We start from the raw sequence: 14,318 nt of genomic DNA, 5'->3' as shown, positions 1-14,318 counted from the left end.
GTCCTACGACAGCGCCACTTTTGGTTCCCCCAGGGAGCACGCTGGTCTTCCTAACATGCATGAGGGGTTGGTGTGCACGCTCATTAGCAGTGTGCGGGGATCTCAGCTGTTCCACTCCTCTAACAAGACCTTTACAGTTTCTTCTAAACTTTGTCTTTTCTCGTTATGTACACAGGTAAGGTTTGCTTGCATATGTCTGTGCACCACATGTATGCAGTGCCTGACAAGGCCAGAAGAGGGCATCCAAGCACCTGAAAGTGGAGCTATAGATGGATGGGAGCTGCTGTGTGGGTGCTAGGGACAGGGGACTTCTGGAAGAGCAGTTTTCTCAACTGCTGAGCCATCTCTCCAGCTCACCCTAACATCTTCTAGATGCCCACTGGGTGTGGGCATCTCAGAGGTTATGATTCACTCTGTTCTGGTCAGTAACAAAACTGCACATCCCTCCTGACCGTCTGTGTCTCCTTTAAAGCCTACAGTGAGCTACTTCCCCCGCTGTGCTCTAGTACTGTTTGCTGATCTTGTAAGGACCACAGAAGGCTGCCGGTCTGTGAGACCCCGAGGGACCTACCTACAGTGGCTGCTGGTGGGTGCATAAACATCTATAATACAGCTTTCTTCCTTCAAGGAGACCCCAGGGGACACCATCCCCACACTGACAGGTCTAGTCAAAAACCCCACCCCTGAGGCTGAGGAACGTGGGCTCTGGGCCAATGCCTGCTTTAGCTTAGAACCCTCCATCATCACTCACACACCAAGTATCACTTAGGCACATAGAATAGGGGCACTACGTCCTCCAGGTGACCACACACACACACACACACACACACACACACACAGAGGATTTGGCTTCTGGAGCAGCACTTCACCAAAGGTCATCATCCCTTTCCTCACACCAGGCTTAAATCTTCAGAAATGTCACTGTGGTACTAAAAATGGAAAATGAAGTTAGAAAAAGGGCCAAGAACACAAAATGAGAGGCCTCTCATGATGCCCGTGCCCCTCCACCTGGAGAGATCTCTGTGTAACTGCCACAAACAAGGCCAGGCAAAAATAAACCTGACCCACGTTTGGGGTGCAGTCCACCATGGTAGCTAACATGTCCAAGAACACACACACAGACCACACTAGGCTCTGGCACACACTATCATTAAAATTTCCTCTCACCTCTGAGACTCATTTTGAGGCCAAAGACACAATCCTCAAGCAGAAAGGAAATGCAGACACACTGTGGGAGCAAGTGATCCTGTCAGCTAGAGGAGGGTAAGGAGCACAGTACAGGCCACACGTGGAGCACCCAGAGAAAAAGCAGTCTAACACAGGACCAAGAGAGGCAGGAAGCCAGGCTGCTCGCACTACAATAACCTACAGCAGGCAGGCAAGGAGCTGGAGATGCCACTTTGTACCTTAGAACTTCTGGAAAGGGGGATCAGACTACTGTCCAAACAAGAGACAGAGCTCTAGATAAATGGTGGATAACGAAAGGCAGTAAAGGGCCTTGCACAACTCTCAGAAACTGTGGTAAAAGAACCAAGTGCCCAGAAACTGAAATCACAGTACAGACAGTGACTGCCATCCCAAAGATGTTCCCAGCACACACACCAGGATTGGGAAGGGCCCCAAAGCTTAGCACATGTGGACATATTCACATGTACACATGGACAGGGTGGTGGCTCTCCCAGGAGCATGTAATCCCTTAGTTACTTGTCTGAGGCTGAACTGCCCACTTCTCTCTGGCCCACCAGTCTAGAAGCCTCTGTAGAGACTCACACTTGTAAGACAGTCTCTGTGTTGGTGGGCCACATATGACCAGGTGTACCAGCAAGCCAGAGTTTCCTGTAGTTACTACTTCCTTAGTTACTAGGCCAGAGGAAGATGTGCATGTGCTGAAACCCCTGGGGAAAGAAACTCAAGAGATGAGAAGCATGAGACATATTAGGAAGTCCAATGGCAGAACCCAGGGGCAGCTGTCCAGGAAGGAGCCTCTGACAGGTCCTCAGGGCAGAACGCTGTGGGCAATTCAGAGTCAGAGAGGTAAGAGGGCAGTCACAGGCAGCAGAGAAATCTGAAAACACAGTACCACCATATGTTGGTTAGGATGTGAGCAGCTGGAACCCACTTGGCACTGGCAGGAGTGAAGTGTAGTTAGTGATGCCGCAGACGGTGGCCCCAGGGCCCAACTGCTCCAAAGCCAAGTCACCAGCCAGGAGCAGTGAGCCCACAGTGACACCATGGCATGACAGAGTCTACCAAACCCTGTGCTGTGGTAAGTCAGAAGCAGCCAGGAGGGCTGTGCCAGAAAGCCTGCTGTATCACGTTTACTGCCCAAACAGCTTGGAAATGTAGACTGTTATGGGTTTGATATATTGTTAGGGACAAAGGGGCTCTGAGTCTCAAAGACTGCAAAGGTCAGGTCCATGTATCTGTCTGCTGAGGCTGAACTGCCCACTTCTCTCTGGCCCACCAGTCTAGAAGCCTCTGTAGAGACTCACACTTGTAAGACAGTCTCTGTGTTGGTGGGCCACATATGACCAGGTGTACCAGCAAGCCAGAGTTTCCTGTAGAGTTCTCCCTCAGACCTTAGCATCCACACCTGTCATGCAGCCTGTGCACACAAGACCATTTCCATCACGGTTTCTCTGGAGGACATGAAAGGTACAGTGTGACTGAAACAGGCCCCTGTGCAGCATCAGGAAAAGGTGGGGGGATGACACGGGGGCCCTAGGCCTCTCACAAGGCTGGGGAGCCACGGTGTGAATCAACGGGTTTAGGAGGAGGACCCAGCAGATTACAGTGCCCCAGGCTCAGCAGCACCAAAGCAATAACAAAGCAGGAACCCCATCTCATCAGGGAGGTACCCCTTCTCTGAGATAGGCCACAGCACTGCCAGCCAGGTTACCCATGCACAGAACTCTGTGCAGTGACTTCCCCTGGTGAATTCGTTAGGTACATGTAACTAAGCCTAGGAACCAGATGAGAGAACGTGTGGCGGGATGTGGGTGAGTCCTGCGTCCATTACGCCCCAGCTTCTCGCTGCCTCCTGGCCAGTTCCTGCTCGTTTTTCAAGATCTGACTCAAGATGCCTCCTGGGTAAAACGCTGTGATTATTCTGGCCACACAAGGTACAAGTGAGGGTTGGGGTCCTGCTGTCCGCATGTACAGGCACTGCAGGCTGCCCCAAGACCCGGGCACGGTGCAGCGGAAGATCACCTGCCTAATGACTGCCACGGCCCCTGGCTCTAGAATGCATGTGCGCGCGCGTGTACACACACACACACACACACACACACACACACACACACACACACACACACAGAGAGAGAGAGAGAGAGAGAGAGAGAGAGAGAGAGAGAGAGAGAGAGATCCAATGTAGTGACAATAGCATTTTACGCCAACAACCAAGAAAACTTATGAGCAGTTTAGAGGCTGTACAACACTCATCATTGGCACTCCTGGGCTGAAAAGCAAAGGCAGAGGAACTCACTAGTGAAGAGTTATTTCAGCCCTCTCTTGAATGGAAACCTACTGCTGCTCCATCAGCAAAGGAACAGAAGGCCCAGCACGCGTTAAAGGGTAGTGTCTGGATGGCACAGGGACAAGAATTCACACGTACTAGAAGAACCTGGGCTCCCGAGCCTCATGGCACCACCTCTACGCAAGTGTGTCCACCCAGGCCTCTCTGAAACCTCCACTTTCTCTGCCAAGGACATCTGTCAGGAGCAAGGGCTGCATATCCCACGGACAGACAGTTCTACCTAGGCAGATTCTCGGGACACTAACAGCAATGCTCACCCTTCGGGGAGGGAAGGAGGTCTGGAGTGAAGGGAGACATCACCGTGCATCTTCCAAACATCAGAACTCCAAAACCAGCATCAATTACAGCATGCATAAGACCAAGTCCAAGCCACTGCTTGGGAAGTGACGCGACCCTAAGTCCTGGCAGAGTACTGGTCCACACAGGGTGCCAGCCAATCAATCCAGTGAGCAGCACCAACCTGCCCCAAAGCTTGTGCAAAGGCAGAACCTGTGTGTCACAGCTGACAGCAGAAGCCAGGAGTGAACGGAGGCAGAAGTGAACAGCCTGACTATGACACGCACAGCGTCTTAAACACGTGCCACGTACATGTCTTACATCCTAACCCTCCTTACAGGTCAACTGTAGCTCAAGGTTAGACCTGTGTGCATCTAATCACACATGTGTGAAAGGCATGGCTTGGCAGGACACAGCAGAGTTCAAAGCAAACACCAGAGGAGGGAGCATCATTCCAGGGAAAAGGTCGCTCACCGCCAGTTATATCAGCTCCATCTCTTGGATGGAAAATGCTGTGCCCCAAACTCCCGCTGAAGCCGCACTGTCCACTGCCCCACCCCTACCAAACGAACAAGAAGGAACCAGCCTTGGTGGACACACAGGCCCTGTACTACTACCCTCGTGACTGAGGATCCAGTGTGTCCCACTATGAGGGGCTGGGACCACACAGGTACCAAGATTGAGGCCAGGGCGGGGGGTACTGAAGACTGAGGTCAAATCCTCTCACTTCTATGCCCACACTGAGGGTTGGGGAAGTCACAGCGAGAGGACACAGCAGTGGCCCAGGACCTGGCCCCTGAGGGCTGGAGACAGATAATCCCTGGGCTCCAATACATGCAGAATGTAAACCACCAGAAACAAAAGGCATGACTGGGCAAACACAGAGAAGGCCAAATAAGGGCCAGATGACTGTTCTCAAGACCTCAGAGCCTCTTCTGCAGACAGGAGTCACTTTCCTGGACCTCACTACTAAGAAGAAAAGAGCTGATTTTACATTTGCAAACAGTTAAGAGAAACCAGAAACAAGGGACTCTTAACAGAACCTAGAACCCTGACTCGCCAGTTCTGGCTCCACACAGGCTGTACATTCATAGGGCCCTCGCCTGACCTAAAGGAAATGTTTGTGGGGACAACAGGACCTCTCCACAAGTTTGGTCTTCAGCAGTGGCACAGCACAAGGCCACAGTACTTTGCAGAAACAGCTTGGTGCTATGGGGGTGCGGTGCTGCAGGGACTAGACACAGAGGCAAAGCAACACACACACACACACAGACGACACAACCCGGGGAGCGAGCAGGGTACTGGCAGCTGCCCGCTGTTACAGACACCAAGGCTAAAACACACTGTGGGGTCTTGGTAAGGTGGGCAACAGCCTTCCATCTGGCACACACAACGCTGGCCGCACCAGGCTCCCTAAGAAAACAGCTTCCTGTAGGAGCCACTAAAACACAAGCATAAGCCTGAGAAGACATGAACTCTGCACTGGAGCGTGGGGGCTCTTGGGGTGAGGTGCCCAGCTCTGGGCAGAGAACACCATGCCCAGTCCCCTCTTCACACTTTCTTGCATTTCCTGACATCTCAAGGCGCTGCAGTGGGCCTTGCACTTAGCAAGGCATCGCACACCACACAATCATCAGCAGACTTACATTTCCAGAACAGGCTCCCTTACCTTTCCCAGGACTAAGATTCTGGTCTATAAAGACCTTTAGTTCTCCGTTGGCTTCAATTAGACTGGCCTGCAGAGAGTAACAACAACAACAACAGTAAATACAACATCTCAGGAGCCACACAGCAGTTGTTAACACACCAGACAGACCTACACTGAGCATACAGATAGAGCTGTCACTTTGGGATGCATCACTCTGGATGCAGGATGGCCTGGCAGCGGAGCCCCGGGGCTACAACCTTCCAGTGGCCACCACAGCTGGAACAGGATGACCTGCAAATCCAGTCCTAAGAAGCCAGGACTGATGGCAGAGGGACATGGTCACCAGGTGGTAGGTGAGGGACAGCACGGTGTGTGACGGTCAGCACAGACACCAGGAAGGATCTCACCAGACCGCCGTTCTCACCCTTCTCCAGGAAACTGTGGAAAACGTTTATTCCCGCCTTCACCAAACAGGTCAAGCCTGGAAGGGACATCACAGCTAGGCCCCTCCCAGGGGGGAAAGCCTGGGTTACGAGGTTAACTGCACAGGGCCACTGGCCTGAGCAGAGGACAAGCGGCAGCAATGGAGTGAATGCTCCTCCAAATGCTCTTCCACGAAAGAAAGCACTGGTAACAGAGGCGAGGAAGGAGACAGTGGCCAGCATGTGACACCCCTGTCCCCTACAGAACAGAAAAGTGAGCTGCCGTAAGCTCCTGGAGACAGTGACAGGGCCACATGCAGGCCAGGCTGGAAAGCTGGCTGAACAAAGTCATGTGGTAATACAGGAGCACAAGCTATCAGGATGAGGAAGGCAGGGTTCCAATAAGGCAGGTAAGAGCACCGGGCTAAATTAAAGCCAGGGCGGTCAGGTTAGAGGACTAAACCCAGGTAATGTAAAGTCCAAGCTAAAGCCAGGAATTAAGACAGCACCAGGTAAATCGAAGACACTAGGGTCGGGTGGGGAGAGCCAGGAGGCTCAGGGAGGAATTTAATGCAAGGACGTAACAGGGGCGAGAACAGGTGTCTGCAGGAGCCCAGTGGGTACACAGGCCGAGGGGGACAGCCTGCAGCCAAAGCTAACAGACCTGGGCCGGAGTGTTAGGCTAAGAGTGGAGGAGCTGCTTTCAGGCATGCTCCAGCACCACCAAAATGAATAAGCAAACCCTTAAAAAGTACTTCAGGTAGGAGGGCCAAATTGGGAGGACCACGTTGGGAAGGCCAATAGAGTAAAGCCAAGAGGTTAGAAACAGCAGGTAGGTAGGGCCCCCCTGAGCCAAGAAGGGAAAAAGGAAGGCTGGTAGGTTAAAGCCTACTACTGAGCAGGAAGGAGTTACAGCAGGGTGGGTGAGCCCTGCTAGAAACGGCAGGAGAACCAAGCCTTGTCTACAAATCCACAAGGAACAAGCCAGGAAGGAAAGACCCAGTGGACAGCCTAAGCTGGTTAAAGTCAATGAATAAAACCAGGGAAAAGTCCAAGAGGCTGAGGCCACAGAGGTTAGGGTCGGGTGGGGGAGGCCAGTAAGGCGACGTTACCTCTGAGCAGGGAAGGCTGACTGTCAGCACAAGAAGCTGAACGCCAAAGCTGAATGCTTACACCAGCTAAAAAGAGGCAGGCCAGGCTAACACCAGGTGGGCCAGGCCAGGAGGCCTCTGAGGTAAAGGCCAAGCCCCCAGGGCCAGTGAGTAAGGTATAGAGAATACCAGGTCAGGCCAGGTAGGTACAGCCTGGAGATTTGGAACAGGTCTAGTGATCCTGAGTCCCAGTTTTAGCAATTATAGCTCAGAGCAGTGTTCCTTCAGGCTCCCTCAGCTCCATGGGCTTAGGAGGAAGGGGGTGGGGCTCCTGGTACAGCCATAACCACTGCTCCTGTCTCTGCCCCCAAGTGTCACCAGTGTCTGGGTCTGATCGAGTAGGGTAGCTTCATCCTCATGCTGGACAAGCAGGCGCAGGGCATCACCACCTTTTGTCATTCTCTGGCACCTACTGACTACATTGTCCAACTCCCCATACCAGCTCCGTGGGGTTCTTTGGGAGAGCCGCTCTCCAAAGTCAGCACACTACTGCTCTGTAAGTACCCTTCCCGACCACCAGCTGACCACCAAGGCAGCCTGAGGCCGAGCACGCTGGGGCAGCAGCTTCTGCTGTTACCAGCAGAGAAGACTCCCTGGACTATGGTGATGCAGACAGACCACCTCTTTCCTTGTCCATTAAAGAGTCTACCTCAATGGAACTCAAGTCTACCACGCAGGAACACAACCTAGTGCAGGGACATAGCACTGTGCTGTGCTTGTGTTTTTAAGTTTCATTGGGTTACTTACCACTCACAGAAACCACAGTATAGATCACTCCCTGAGGTAAATGCAGCTGGCATGGACAGGCTACCTAGGAAGTTCCTCAGCTATGCTGCTCCTGCTTCTGGGGTCACACTCAGCCTTGATGTGAACCCACCACCCCAACTCTGGATGCTGCATCACTGCAGGGAGACAGCCTAGAGACTCAGGTGGTCTGCTCAGCCAGCCATCTGGCCCCACAGGATCCCTCCCTTCAACTCAGCCCTTGCTTCCTGCAGCAGGACCCTCGAGGGTCAGGTATGTAGTGAACGGGCAAACTTTTTCCACAAGTCTCAGTCTGGGGCCATCAAGCTCAAAAGGACTCAGGAAGCAATGGCCCAAGACAGGAAAGAGAGAGACATGAGGTCCCAGAGGATGCCAAGTTTAAAGTCTGTCACCCACCGTTCCAGCCATGTCTGCAAACAAGTGTAATTGTATTCCCCCAAATCCCAAGTAAATCCCTTGCTGACGCCCTGGTGTTCTGTCACTTTGCTCAGAAAGCTGCCATAGGAACTGAATGGAAACCTGAGCCTCGGCCTACCAGTTCACTGACCACAAACCCCAGCGTCTGGCTGGACTCTGATGCACACCTGTAGCCCACAGGGTGCCTGGAGAGCTCCCAGGACAGGGTTAGTCTTCATTAGTGTGTTTAGCAACATCCCCAAACTCCTTCTCACTACATGCCAGTCATACCTCCCAGTATGACAAACAAAATCATCTCTAGATTGCAAAATTGCCCTCAGCTGAGAACCACTGGCTTTGGGCATGATTCACGACAATGCTCCTGACAGATCTGTTTCCCAGAGCCAACAGTAAATACACAGCTTTATCCCCGGCCCCTTTTCAAGTAGGGGCCTGAGATCAGCAGAGAAAATCTAACCCAAAAGACCCAGCAGAAGGCTCCTGGCCAGCTGAGGCCCACCACAGCTTGCCCCAGGGCATCATGGGCAGAGGCACTCTTTCATAACACGGGTGTCAACATCACAAAGAAAATGCAAGCTCCCCTTTCCATAGAGGACACTAGAAAACAAAACCACTGAGGGTTCTCCTCACAGGGCCCTGAAAACCAGCAACACAGTCTCTGTGTAGCTGACACTGGTGGCCAGCAGCCTTCTTACAGAGACCTGACCATGCCAGAGAACTTCCCACCCCTCCATCAGTACCTCAGACCAGTTAGCCGTAGAAGACAACCTCCTAGAAGGTCTGCTACAGTCTAACATCTGCCTCCCACACTCACTTGCTGAATGCAGCCTTCAAGTAGAGGTAGGACATTCAAGAGGCCGTGAGGCCAGGGGATAGCGCCCTTGTGAAGATTAGAGCGCTTACAAGAGGAACCCCAGAGAGCTGTCTGCCCTTTCACCACACAGGGACACAGCAAGAAGAAACCAGAAGAACATGCTCCCTTGGAGCCTCCCTTCCTCAATTTTCCTTAATAAATCTACCTTCAATCTCAAGATGAAAAAAAAAAAAGCGGCCATAAGCCATTAACGAGCAAATCAAATCCGCCTTTGACCTTGGACCTACAAAGACAAGCACTGTAAGAAGTAGATTTCCCAGCCGGGCGGTGGTGGCGCACACCTTTAATCCCAGCACTCGGGAGGCAGAGCCAGGCGGATCTCTGTGAGTTCGAGGCCAGCCTGGGCTACCAAGTGAGTTCCAGGAGAGGCGCAAAGCTACACAGAGAAACCCTGTCTCGAAAAAACCAAAAAAAAATAAAATAAAAATAAAAAAAGAAGTAGATTTCCCTGTACCTTCAGTACAGCAGCTCAAAGGGACTGAGACAGACTCCTGGCCTGACGGAACTGGACTCTATGGCACAGGCAGCTGAAATGCTAGTGCAGCCTCTGCAGTCAGCATGTCCTCTGCCCGCTCAGTTCTCTGGGAAGCAGGCAGACTGGTCACAAGAATGCCTGAGCAGCCTGTGGTGGGCAGGGGAGACTGTCTCAGAGGTAGGCATGCCTCCAGACAGCTTCGGATCTGTACAGCGTTCAACTCCAAGACAGGTGCTCCTAGTTAAGCCCCTCAATGCACAAGCCTGCCCACCCCAGAAGCAGGAGGACCACAGATGCATGTACACCGTCACCTTAAGCCACTAGGTTCTGAGGATGCTTGTCGCACAGCACCAGGTGACTAACAGTGGCCAAGTGGCCGGCCACTGAGCACATTCTAAAAGGACCTGAATAAGCCCAGCTTTACACAGGGAGGATGCTGAACCACCACAGCTCCGGGACTCTGACAGGAATGCATAGCTATACTCACATGCTCACACTCCAGCTGCACCTACCCTGCCTGGAGGCAATTACAAAGGACAGTGGGACCAGATGGGTTGACCAATGGTAAGGACAAGAACCCACAGAGAGCAGAAAACATCCTCAGCCTGGCCTGGAACAGAGTCACTGATGCAGACTGGACTCCATCCCGTGGACCGTGACACTGCCACACAGCACCCCAAGAGCATGAGTGGCTGCTGTGTGAGCCACACCCTTCTCTGCTTGTCCTTCCTGGCTCTGGGGGGAGGCAACATAGAAAAGACCTGCTGCAGCTCCCCTCCCCTCCCAAACTAGGGCCGCAGAATAGAATTGAGTAGAGGCCAAAGGCTACTGTGGCAGAATGTGGCAAAGAATAGCAATGTCACCCATGAGCACCAACCACTTACTCTACAGGAACTGTGACCTGATCACAGTATTTCCAGGGTCACACCAGGTACATCCAAGGCTATAAAGTCCCAGCTGGCCAGTGGCAATCATGACAGCAGCATATCTAAGGGTGGTAACTGACCCGAGTAGCCGCATGACTCACAAGGTTCCCAGCAACACCCCCACCCCTCTGCCCATTTTCCATTAGTATATCAGACACCAAGTAAGCGTACTGGACTTTGCTCTCCTGCAATACCTTTAAGCTGGAAAACCCAGCCAACTTCCAGGGGGACAACATGAACTATTCTCACAAAAGAAAAGAAAAGTATCTGCTGACATTGGCTGGTCTCTTCTATCCTGCTCTAGGCAGGACTGTACTGTAAGAAACAGCAGCAGATGACAATGGCCACAATGACCACGACAACGTCCACAACCACCCCTTCCAGAGAACAGGAATGACAAAAGTCAACTCATCAACAGCAAACACCAGAGACCTACAGGCCATTCTGTTCATTTAGCAAATCTTGTTGGAGCTTGCCAATGGCCGTCTTTCATAAACATGACAGCACCGGCCTCAATGACAGCCCAGAATGGTCATCACCGCCATCCTTTTATAAATGCATCGGTGACCACAATCATAGCCCTGCGGCTATGCTATCAGATGCAGACCAAAAGCAGACGTTTCAGCAGGACAGGTGGGGCCAGCCGAGGCACGGGCACTACTCACAGCTGCGCCCAGGGCTCATGCAAGGTGGTTCTCCCCAGGTATCTGCCTTGCATGACTCTTCCCTAAGTCCTTCCCAGTCTGCAACTGACTTATTTTTCTACTGCCCATCTCTTTTCTCTGCAGGACACCTGTGTGATGGGTGTGGGCACTGCCAGGCGGTCTGAACACTGACCTCTAACCGGGAACAATGTTGACTATGAGGTTGGGATGCACGAGACAGTATTCCTACCATGAAGGCCAGGCAGTGAGGGCCTGCAAGGGAAACCTTCTGCTGGAATCCTTTGCTGAGGCTCTCCTGTTCTGATATTTTCTAAGTCCCCCTGTGTTTTCTCATTTTCACGTGAGTGGATAGGGGCATGGGGTCATGAATACATGCCCTCATAAAAACCACTAGGAAAAGTATTATCTCGGCAGCTTCCTGTTTCACCAGCCAAAACCTGAGAGAAGAGTTAAGAATTAACCCTTCTACCACAACCATGAGAACACAACAAGCTCTTTAGGAAACACGCTGAGGCAGGCAGAACCCTCTTGCCATCTTTGGGGATACAGGTAACAAATGAAGTAACACACCGATGTTAAAAACCTATCATGTCAGCAATACATCCTCATCAGCAGCTCAACGTGTGGGTGGCCTAAGGGGTCAAGAAGACAGCTCTGAGGACACCTGGAAAGGAGGCCCTCGGCAGCCTGAGAGGGAACCTGCAGCAGCACACTGGGTTCTGCTGCGAAATCTACTCACTTGTCTGGCAGCTGAGAGGTTACTTTCCCTCGGATGTCAGGACAGACAGACCAAGCTTTGAGAGGACTGTACCTGTGCATGGCCTAATTGTGGGCATCCCTCTCTCGAGTGAGGCCTCTGTAGACCCCACAGGTGAGGGAGGACTGAAGTAATTACATACCCTAGGGAAGGTGGGCCACTGACCTCACTAGACACAAAATACATGTAAACTTCAGAGCTTGCTGGAGAGCTGAGCCCTAGAAAGGTTGGGCCTGCTGGCTACATGCTAATCTCCAATCACGGTGTCAATATGGCCACCACCTTCTAGCGTTCTTATGAGTCCCAATGTGACAGCTACCGTGGTCAGTCAGCTTCTCCAAGTGTATGTATATAAAGCTGCCCCTGCAGCTTTGGTCAGACAGCCCTGTTTAGGAGCAGCTTTCACCCAGAGCAGCTGGACTCCAGTAACTGGGAGCACACCACTATTGGTCAGCATTCCTCTCGGGGGTGTCCCATAGTCCTCCTCTCTATGCATTGTTAACCTGAAAGACAGTCCCTCCAACAGCACTGAACAGTGTTAATTCCTGAAACCACACTTGAGTATTCTCCTGACCCGCATGCTGCACAACAGGCCAGGCTGGCTGGAACTGTGCAGCCCTGAGGTGCCTGAGTAGAGTCTGGCACAGCCCCTGTCTGGGAAGGCAGCCTCCTGGGAGCAACTGTAACCTCTGGTCTGTGCCTGCAGCACGGCCTGACCTACCAACTGGCTTCTGACCAAGAGACCTGGCACAGGGGAGCTCTGAGCTCTGCATCCATGTTCTTCACTGAGAAGTTGCCTGATTTGATGCCTCAGAAGAAACCGAGTGTCCCCCTGACAGTCTGAGGGACAGAACCCCACAAGGAAGTAGGCCAGGGAGTCCTTCAGGCCACCCCACCCCAGCCACACTCCTGAGGCAAGGGATGCTGCAGATTCTGGGTAACCACAGGGCCCAGCCCTCTGAAACACCTCGGTCTTCATCAGGGTTGTGCCAGAGCGGCAAGCCACAGCCATTATTAATACAAAGACCACCATATCTGGAGCAGATTGCACGTTCATCTACCAAGTATCACAAACATGCTTCCAGCAGACAACAGCATGTGGAAGTGCAGGGCTGAGCAAGGCCAACCTGCAACAGCAGAATAAGGTACAAGGCGGTTGCTAAAGAGCATAAAATCCACATGCTGGGGTCGAAGGGAGGAAGCCCACCCGAACACCCAAAGGGCACTGAGGCCCCAAGGCCTCCAAGAAGCTGTCCTGCATGGGGACTCCCCAGACTAGACCTTGCAGACACCTGAAAACTACATGAAAAAGCCAAGACCCCACCCAGGACACACGGCTTTGCTACCAAGGCCATGACCACCTGCTGGGAAACAAAGACATGGCCTCTACAAATGTGCCTAACAAATGAAATCTGGCTGGGGGTGCTGTGAGATGTCTTTTCGTAGGCTGTGAATATGTGTTGCTATGACTGGTCAATCAAGAAGCTACTCTGGCCTATGGTGAGTCAGGTTAAAGCCAGGCAGGAAATCCAAGAGAGAGACAGGAAGAAGAAAGGCAGAGATAGAGGAGACACCAGCCTGCCACCCAGGAGCAACATGCCAGCAGACTGGTAAAGTCACGGAACATGTGGCAAAACATAGATTAATAGAAATGGGTTAATTTAAGATGTAAGAGCTAGCTAGCAAGACGCCTGCCACAGGCCATACAGTTTGTCAATAATATTAAGCCTCTGAGTGATTGTTTTATAAGCGGCTGTGGGACCACAGGGCTAGGCGGGACTGGAGAAAACTTTACAGCTACATGGTGGGGGGGGAGGGTAGAAACAATATTTGAAAATTACAGAAAATTGATGAAATAAAAATTTCTCATTAAAAGAGACTTGTAGCTGCATGGTGGTGGCGCACGCCTTTAATACCAGCACTCAGGAGGCAGAGGCAGGTGGATGTCCGTGAGGTTGAGGCCAGTCAGGTCAACAGAGTGAGTTCCAGGACAGCCAAGGAAGGCTACACAGAGAAACCCTGACTCACAAAAACAAAGAGGCATGTAAATGCTTGCCCAACTCCTAATCCCCAGCACTACAAAAAGAACCATTAAAAAATATAGAAGCCAGGCACAGTGGCACAGACCTAAAGTCCTCGCTATTCCAGAAGTGGGAGGATGATTTGAGGCCAGGAGTTCAAGGCCAGCCTTGGCAACATGGAAGAGATGATCTCAAAATAGAAATGGAGAAAGAAAGCAAGCTCTAATCCAGGACCACATCAGACAACAGCCACTCCAGCTCCTTCACCTGAAAGACAAGTGAGTGAGCACGTGACAGAGGCCAACCTGAGCGCCTCCAGCAAACGATGCATGCTAACATCTCAGCCACCAAGAGACATAAACTGAAACCAGGGTTACCAACATACA

General features: G+C 52.0%; 1 protein-coding gene across 7 annotated transcripts in view; it reads right to left on the bottom strand.

The window, feature by feature from the left end:
• Tfdp1 (transcription factor Dp-1) overlaps positions 1-14,318 on the bottom strand; it is a 44,579-nt gene that overhangs the window by 17,773 nt on the left and 12,488 nt on the right. For 5 of the 7 annotated variants that reach the window (XM_052751708.1, XM_052751709.1, XM_052751710.1 and 2 more), the window contains one exon: positions 5,481-5,547. The exons of the other annotated variants lie outside the window; for them this stretch is intronic. In XM_052751708.1, the coding sequence (XP_052607668.1) occupies positions 5,481-5,547 (67 nt within the window). The remainder of the gene's footprint in view (positions 1-5,480; positions 5,548-14,318) is intronic. 7 annotated transcript variants of the gene reach the window in all.

This window comes from Peromyscus californicus, unplaced genomic scaffold (assembly GCF_007827085.1).
Source record: "Peromyscus californicus insignis strain IS unplaced genomic scaffold, ASM782708v3 Scaffold_23__1_contigs__length_62951481, whole genome shotgun sequence".
In the NCBI taxonomy this organism is placed as follows: Eukaryota; Metazoa; Chordata; class Mammalia; order Rodentia; family Cricetidae; genus Peromyscus; species Peromyscus californicus.
This window is presented reverse-complemented; position numbering and strand designations above follow the sequence as displayed.